We start from the raw sequence: 9,453 nt of genomic DNA, 5'->3' as shown, positions 1-9,453 counted from the left end.
AACCATTAAGAGCCCTAATTTCATTGTACACAATTATCAAACAATTATATTTCACTTTGCACTATATCATGAGGGCCTCTTAATCATTCTGCACCAAACCATTCAGCAATTACCAAACAGCCCCTTATTCTCAAAACCAATAACTTGTCTACAAACTTACAGTTTTGATTGAACCACCATATATAATACCATTGAAATCAATATTGATATAGGCACTGGCATATGTACCACAAAAACAACCATAATAGAAAAACGAGTTGCATAAATATAATGGTATTCATAGATTTTACTCGGATCTTATTCAAACTCAATATCTCAAATGTCTGGATTACATTAAGACACGATCACCGTAAAAGGATCCGATCCTACATTTCTGGTGCTATCATAAAACAACCATCAGTTGGGTTGGTACTTGGGATCAGCCATCACGAAATGATATGCGATAACCAGAAAGAATATAGAGATGCCCAGAAAATTGGCAAAGAATCCCAGGTCCTGATCATCGAACATCTGTATAACAACAGCATATGTCAGAGGCCATGCCAATCATTTCACAACGTTAATCCCGTTTAAACAATTTACATGAAAAGGGGTTTATGCAGATTGGAAGCAACTCCTGTTGGAAAATGGATGTTAGATTGACTTTTGGATTTCTAAAACAACAAACGAAAACAACTCAACCGTGCTCTAACTGGAAAAATAAAGATTTTGCTAACCTAAGGAATCATCACAAACATGATTTGCAAAAAGAACACGGAATTTAGGATTTTTGACACCAGAGTCTGTAATAACTCTCATAACCTACTCCGACAAGATATGCAACTGCTTCAATTCTGAGCAGAGCTCCTTCAAGAATTTGTTGGCTTTTCGTACTGTAAATTGAATATCATCTCTCTGTTGACACCATAATTCACTTTTTAAGAGATCTTTACAAACTAAAAACTGTCCTAAGTAAGATCCTGAATGGAATAGGTTAACCAGTGAAAAAGTTCAAATGATTTTCACAACAATGAACCTTTTATCCAAATCAGTTGGGATTGGATTAAAAAGGTCTACGAGATCCTATAATATAGGATTAAAAAATGATAGCATAAGGAGGGGGGGGGGGGGGGGGGGGGGGGGCTTGGTATAAGGAAAGCAATTTGGGTATAACTACTTTTTGTGTTCACTAGTCTGCATAGTCATGTGGCTCTAACAGTTGGATCATTCTGCAAGCACTATGTCTGCCTGAAATTCACTATGAGTGGAGAGCTGGCACAAAAGCCAAGAGGTTTCATGCCGGAATATCCTGAAGAGCTCTAGACATCCTACAAATTTTTGGAGTGTCGGATTCCTTCCTTGATGAAAGCTTGTTAAGCGGCCTGGCAACACAAAATTATACGCAAGATTACTGGTATTTAATCCATTAACTACCATTCATTGTCATTCACAAGATAAAAAAATTTACACGACCCTTTAACATAAATCATATAATAGTCCTTTTGAGTATTTGATCAGCTGATTCTGTCCAACTTGCAGCATCTAATTAGCAAAAATAATGAACGACTCATCTAGAATACCCTACTTCATAAACTTTCTAGCTTCAAGCACTCAACCAGCTTGGTCGACAGTTGGAGAAACATCTACGCACATTTGTCTTCCAAGCATGTCAAGAGAAGGAAGGAGAAAGAAGAAATAGGAAGACAGAGATCATATCCTAGTAAGAAATCGGCCATGCCCACTTTGCCAAACGTAATGCAAAGTCCAAACATGCTAGACTTACGCCAAGAATAGAAACCTGTACTTAAAAGATGATCTTCATGTGATGGTTGCTCCATTTCCTGAAATAACCCGTGCATCTATAAACTCTTGCTTATAATATAGCATATGTTGACACTCTATGAGACTTTTCTTTATGCTTCTCTCACACAAACTCCATGTTAAAAGCTTCCTAGCCTTTTATCTGTATTTTATGACACTCTTCTATATGTGACTCTTACTACAACCACATGCATTGGTCAGCTTATTTGATATGCAACTCTCACCACAAACGCTAAACATTGCATATATTTGTATTTAATGGGACTGTCCTTTTCAAGCAATTCTCATCACAGCATTACAGAAAAAACATGCAACTGTTGTCAGTCTACAGACCCTTTCATCCCAAATACAAACAACATAACTTGTTACATTCATGTTGAGTTACTTGTTCTCTCATGAAGCTTCTGGTTCTTTTACCTAACTTCAAACATAACACAACTTCAGATCAAGCAAGATGTGCAAATACAATCATTTAACTTTCAGCCCTTAACATAACTTTATCTAAACAATGTCCAAACAAAAACATGAAGTATAAGTATGCCATCAAATTAAGCTGCACTTGTTCCTCTACTGACACCTATTACCTATAGTTACCATTTAGACCCTGCATTACTTGCAAGAACTTTGTGAACTCACTTCCATTTTCATCTTTGCAATCATGCTTACTCCTCTGGTACCTAGATATAACAGCTTATAAAAAGAACCGTTACTGATATTTCAATGTAAACTCTCTCTACATCTCCTTATCTCAAAACCCTAGATCTATCAGAAATTTCATCGCACTTACTCCCAAAACCTTAAATCCATCCCCAATTGCATGACAGCTTACAAATCATATGCATTAAACCCATCATGATATGCATCTGTAATACTTAACTATATTAACTAAACATTCAAATGCAAACATGTCGAGATAAATAAATAGTAGAACGCGATCATCATAACCGTAAAAATATCTATTAAATGCAATAAGAAGCCGTAAATCTAATCGAAAAATACAGAGATAGTTACAATCAGAAACCCTAAGTTAATCGAAATCGCAACAGGAGAAAGCCTTACATTTGCTACCTTGAAATTTGGGGAGGGTAATTCTACTCTTCACTCGGGGTGTGCTGTACGATCACCATGCCTATATACTATAGTTCCGTGCTATATATATAGATATATACAAGTGACTTACAGTTCTGGTCCCTGTGGTTTACACTATTCTCGTTTTTGGTCATTAATTTGTCATTAATTATGTTTTTGGTCACCATAATATGCCTTTGCACGGATTTGATCCCTTCTACAAATACCTATTAAAAAAAGAGCATCGAGGTAACGTTTGTTTTTTTAAAATGTGTCGAAGTCTAAAGTCTKATTTGACTTCTGATTTTTAAGAGGTGGTGCTGAAATCTCTAACCATCAGGTAAAACTTTAATTTTGTCAGTGATTCTTTTTTTTCAATTGATCACCAACTCTAATGATTTTTGAGGTTTTTCAATTGAACGTTAATGATCTGTGTAAATCTTCAACCGGCAAAAGCTTAGGCCCACATATTTGGTGATATTTTCATATGACCCATAAATTTGATTTTTTAGAGCATCTTCAAAAGCAATATTAAAATRRAAAAARTGAGGTTTTTAGCAAMTTTTTTGCTCCAACAACTATGCTATCTTGTATGTTAAAGTAGAAGAAAKAAGAGGGAGAAAGTAAAAATCTTTAAATTTAGAGAAATTTYTAAAATTKTATATTGAAGAAAGAGAAACAATATTTAATTTCTTCTCACRTGTAGGGGACACTGAAATTAAATATTTAGTAGAAAKAAATAATATTTTGTTAAATGTATTTAATATTTTAATAATATAAATTATTGTAGAGCTGCTAAAATACAACAGCGGTTAGAATTGGATGCAATTTTTTAGAGATTTTAACTTTTGACACTTTATTTTGAAAAAAAAAAAAAACTATAACATAACTATTGGAGATGCTCTTAAGTATGATATARTTTTTTTCTAAAATAGAGTAGCAAAAATTAAAATATATAAGAAAATTATATACAACTCCAACAACTGTTTATTTTAACAGTTTAAACATTAATTATATCATTAAAATATTTTTTATATTAACCATCCCAATACACTTCTAAATTTCTTTTATAAAAAAATTATAAATGTTGGAGATGTTCTTAGGGCCGCTTACAAAATACTTATCAGGTAAACACTCAACGACAAAAGTTACTACTCTTATTTACCTGTCGGATAACATTCTCGCCTTCTCGACAATCAAAATAGATTGTTTGTAAATGTCTCTTACCCGAAAAGTGCTTACCAGRTAAGAATGTTATCCCTCACTTACCGGGTAARMMYYWWWRTTRYYAYMWYWYYTYYYKSMKRAWAWWATYRKYSKTYKTYRTSMTSMYYASKRGKGGTRRTRRKKKGKKKKSKKSWWCMMMTYWWTTAKWMRWSWTGWWRAWMWWMYWMATTTAMTTAAATGGGTTGAGATTTTTCAGTCCAAYCCAACYTGTTAYMTAAATGGGTTGACAGCAGGTTGACYTACTTACAATTTTGTTAACCCAATTTGTTAAATAAATTGGTTGAACTTGTGTTGACACATTTAATTTTAAAATTTTTGGAGGCGATATAGAGTAATGGACTAAAGGGTTTYTTWRRGKTTYMWKRWKRWTWARRRKWAWKGRRRMSRWTKGRAWTTKGRWTTKSMWYYYMMSRMMSSRMMGKWRGRWTTTTWAWTWARRAWWAAAMMAAATGAAAAATYAGAATACTAGATATAATATTAAGAATAAAATAAAATTATATAATATTTTAAATGAGTTGAAAATAGGTCGAAAAATTAAACCAACCCAATATATTTATTTAATGGGTTAGGCGGGTTGACACATTTATTTAAATGGGTTGAAAATCTCAACCCAACTTGCTAATTCTGGATTCGGTTGGGGTTGGGTAAGCGGGTTGGGTCATTTTTTGCCATCCCTAATGCTCACCTGATAAGATAAATGTAAGGGGCGTTTACCTAAACACTTACCGGTAAAATTCAACACTATCGCTTACTTACAGGGTAAAATTTTATTCACTAAAACGCATTGTATGCAACAATTTATTACAGTAAACGCTTAGTTGTTTTAGTATTTTAGTCATTGTCATATTCATCCGGTAAAGTAAAGTGACTTGATAAGCACTTACATGGGTAAGCGTTTGGTAAACAGCACCTTAGCAAATGTTTACCTGATAAATATTTAGTAAACAATACCTATCCTAGAAAAAAATGTGCAATTTTTTTTAGTTCCCGTTCGTTATTTAAACTCAGTAGCACATAAATCACGTTTTTAAGGTTGCTTTATAATGAACCGAAGGGACAATAAGCAATATAAATACTAATAAATAATTATACAAATAATAAATTAAAAAAGATTATGTCGAATGATTTATTCCCATTTTTATTTTAATGTTGCTTAAATATAATATCTCAAATAATTAAATTGAATTATACTACATAATATATAAATTAAATTAGTTAATGCATTCTCATATATAAACTAATATGTAAATGTTTTAAACGAGACATCTGATAAATATCAAAATAAAAAATTTAATTTGAGGATTTTCCTGACAGGTCGTCAGTATGAGTTCCTCCAAAACCCTTTGAGAAATTCTTTAATTGTTTTCAAAAACTCAATAAAAGTAGTCAAGATACATACAAACTGATCGAACCCAAATAAGGTTGGCAGTATGTAAGGTGATGGGAAAAACACATCATAATGGTAACAACAAATGCGGAATAAATCTTCGTGGGACTAAAATTTTCTGATTTATATGAATCTACAGGGATGCACAAAAAAAAAAAAACAGGGTATACTAAATGCAACGATAATCAACCCCCCAAATCAGAAATAAACAACAAACAATAATACACATGCTACGCATAGATTTTAACGTGAAAACCTCTCGAATCGAGAGTAAACCCACATGACTTTTATGCCGCTTAAAGTCTACTACCACCAATAAACAATACAAAAGTATTTTATATGTAAAACTAGAGACACACGACAATCATCATACTCTTGTAACAAATCATCAAGAAGTATGGAATCAAACAAAAAGGAAAATAAGAAGAGATATCACCCTTAAAAGCTGCAATCTATCGAACAGTAAAATGATGACTTCCATACCTTCAAAACTGATCTCCGCCATTAAGAATGTAGATAAAGATGTCGTGAAGCTACTGTCAAAAGTCACGACAATCCGACTGTTCAAATTTTTGGAACAAGCAAGACGGTACAGCTGCACTCGCCCAAAAAGTGTAGCCGGACTTTTTCTCTTTTCCCTCACTTTTGTATTTTGTAGACTTTTCTTTATGTTGCAAAACCTTAGGATGCAAGGGAATATATAGCTTGTATCAGGTCACTGTTGTTTGTGTTATTTAACTATTTCTCTTGATCCATAAATAATAAAATAAAATCCGACATAAGGGTAAACTCGTTACTTATTATGTTTCAACTCATTTTGGACAAGGGTATAGGTAAATAAATTTTTATCTGTCACCCGTTTACCTGACATTTTAGTGGGTAGGGTATGGATAAACAAGAGTGATGCCTGATTGGTTTGAGCTTAGTTCCAAAGGTCAAAAGTATCAGGAAGTCCCAGGTTCAAATCCAATAAGGAATACAAATCCTCTTGTTGCCATGGAGGTTCAAATGCGGTGACTCTGGGCTATTTGCAAAGCAGGTGGTTGTCCTGGAATTAATCGGCTCACATAGCAGGTTGGATATCCAGGTTAATAAAATAAAAATTAAGTATTACTATTTTTTTCTTTATAATGTTATCATATATGTCATATATTAATGTGTAGTTTAAGTTTTTCTATATATCGAGTAAAAAGGTTCATGATAAATTAGATGTCAAATACTTACTATATTAACAAACTTATGGTTTTTCTGAAAGACAAACAATATTATTAAGCAAAAAAGTTAAGAAAACACAGAATAATCCTGCAAGGTGCAGAGGCCACAGGTAACACGAAACCGAACAAAATGAAAACTAACGAAAAGATTACAGAACGAAAACCACGGAAGCAAACCAAACCCAAACAACGGGAAACATGATGCGGCCCTCCAACTACTCTTCCCGATTCAAAGACTCATCATGCGATCGTCTCGAAATTCAATCGAACACTCGAATTCTTATTTCCACGAATATAACCTCTTTCAAAAGTAACTTATCGTGAAAAACAAGCCAAAGGGAAAACGAGCATCTGGATGATTTACAATACCGCAAACCATGTTTCCCATGTTGCTATCAAGAGCACACCATATTCGAAATAGTGCCCAAATTTCTGATTTTCGAGAGTTAACAATATTACTTGTAGTTTAAAATGATTTATTTTATCATTTATCAATTATATGTTCCGTTATCAACTATTTTAATAGGTATGATGTAGATAAGGATAATTATCTTTTTTTTTATTAACATGAATATCCAACCCGTTTTGCAAGTTGACTAATCTTAGGACGACCACCTGCTTTGTAGATAGCCAGGAGTTACCGTATTTGAACCTCCGTGACCACAATGAGATTTTTATTTCTCATTGAATTTGAACCTGAGACCTCCTAGTAAATAATTATCAATTTATTTATCTATTATTTTAAAAGGTTGGGTTCCTTGAGAAGGATAAGAAACGATCATCACCATTGCATCAATCATAATCAGGGGCGGACCTAGTGTGTCGTCATGGGTGRCACGTGCCACCGTATTATTTCGCCTCCGAAGGATAAAATTTTTAGGTTTGTTAACGGTGCTACCGTATCGTTTCGGAAGGTGCTACCGTATTTTTCCTAAAATTCTAAAAGTGCAACTAAAGCCCAAATATAATGCAAAAATAAGCCCAAATAAATTTTAATGGTCCATTAACTAAAACCCTAAATCTAATGGTCCATTAACTAAAGCCCCAAATCTAATGGTCCATTAACTAAAGCCCTAAATCTAATGGTCCATTAAGGCATTAACTAAAGCGGTAAAGCCCCAAATCTCTGTGACCTTGTTACAGTGACCGTGCGTGACAGACAGCGTGAGCGAGTGTCAACTGTCGAGTGATCGAGTGAGAGCTTGAGGCGTGAGAGAGCGAGTGAGCGACATTGTGTATTTGTGTGCGACAAGCCGACAACTACAACCACAACCAGTCGGGGGACCACCAACCACCGACCGGACCAAGGAGCAGGGACCACGAGAAAAGAGAATCGATTCAATTTTGGAATTGGAACTCAACTCGCTCGCCATCGGTACTGRCTCAGACTCAAATCTCAATCACTTATTTGATTTAGGTTTACGTTATACAAATTGATCATTCTTTTCTGTTTACTGTTTACTTGATTAGTTGATTAATTGTTTAGGTTATACAAATTGATCATTCTTTTCTGTTTACTGTTTACTTGATTAGTTGATTAATTGTTTAGGTTATACAAATTGATCATTCTTTTNTGTTTACTGTTTACTATGTTTAGGTTTCATATGTTGATTAGATTTACTTACTTACATTACTCATTACTGATTAGTGATTACTTATTATTGTTTTCATTACTTAGATTTACATAACTCATTCATTATGGAAAAATATTTGAAACGAAAAGCTTCATCATCAACCGGTAATGATGCATCCAACAATGTGATTGATGTTAATGATCTTCCTTGGGATCCATCCGAAAGACCCAAAATTATAACTTATAACCCAAATCTTCCTTGGTGATGATTTTTTGAATTCTGCTCTCATTTGCGCCATAGAAAAGGAAGCCCTTTGTAATGTCAAAAACGAAGATGTCATCGATCGTTTCTAAAAGATGAAGACACGCCGATGACAAATTTAGGAGTTGTTTCTCAACATACTTTTTGTAATTATTTTTGGGTATATATTGACCGTTTTCAAAAGATGAAGACGAGTCGGGTAAAAGTTTAGGAGTTGTTTATCGGTACAATAAAAACCATATTTTTTGTAATTATTTTTAGATATATATTATATTATATTAATTATATGGTGCCACCGTATGAAAAAWTTTATGGGTCCGTCCCTGATCATAATTATAGATTAACACTAATGAGATACACCAAAATACACCAGATCAACTCCCTTCTAAAACGCAATTCATAGATAGTAACTTTAACTATTTTTTTCTCACAAAACCTTCGTCGCTTTTCAAATATATAAAGTAACAAAACAACCATTACGTATCCATACTCTTTAGGGGTTGTTTGTTTACCTCTCAATAGTTCCATTAAGAGACAATCTCTAAATCATTAAAAGGTGAATCTCGCTTGACAAAAAAACATCTCTCTTAATGGTTCTAAACCCTTTGAATGATTTTGTATACTGAGTCACCCTTGACCATTCATGTGACAATCCTGCATTTTGAGATTTCAGGTTAGTACCTTATTTCAGGACATTTATTGAAAACTAAGTCTTTCTAGGATTTAGCTTCGATGAGTAGAGATCATCTTGCTTAATTCCCAAGATTAGTTTGTTAGACCACGTTTCGGTGGGTAGCTAACCAAGTTAGTTTATGCAATGTCAAATAGTCTTGAAAGGTTTCATTTAAATAAAGTCGATATTTAAGTTCCACTCTTTTTATATTTAGTTGCCAATTAATTTAAAAGGGTGGAGTTTTTTTTT

At 33.4% G+C, this 9,453-nt stretch overlaps 1 protein-coding gene across 2 annotated transcripts; it reads right to left on the bottom strand.

Moving 5' to 3' along the window:
• Positions 1–245: 245 nt before the first annotated feature.
• Positions 246–2,926, bottom strand: LOC112507551 (dolichyl-diphosphooligosaccharide--protein glycosyltransferase subunit 4C). 2 transcript variants are annotated; one of them, XR_003068538.1, is made up of 2 exons: positions 2,860–2,926; positions 246–510 (listed from the first exon to the last, which is right to left on the bottom strand). XR_003068538.1 is itself a non-coding variant. In XM_025112190.1 (2 exons), the coding sequence occupies exon 2, from the start codon at positions 508–510 to the stop codon at positions 397–399; it is 114 nt and encodes a 37-aa protein (XP_024967958.1). In that variant the 5' UTR covers positions 2,869–2,926; the 3' UTR covers positions 246–396. The 2 variants fall into 2 exon arrangements, 1 of the variants encoding a protein (XP_024967958.1); XM_025112190.1 differs by having other exon boundaries at positions 2,869–2,926.
• Between the last annotated feature and the right edge of the window lie 6,527 nt (positions 2,927–9,453).

The sequence above is a fragment of the Cynara cardunculus genome (genome assembly GCF_001531365.2).
Source record: "Cynara cardunculus var. scolymus isolate 2C chromosome LG 2, CcrdV1, whole genome shotgun sequence".
NCBI classification, from domain to species: Eukaryota; Viridiplantae; Streptophyta; class Magnoliopsida; order Asterales; family Asteraceae; genus Cynara; species Cynara cardunculus.
The sequence above is the reverse complement of the archived record's forward strand: the minus strand, read 5'-3'. Positions and strand labels throughout refer to the sequence as shown.

Coding starts and splice junctions, on each gene's coding strand:
- LOC112507551 (XM_025112190.1), bottom strand. CDS start 510: ATGTTCGATGATCAGGACCTGGGATTCTTTGCCAATTTTCTGGGCATC.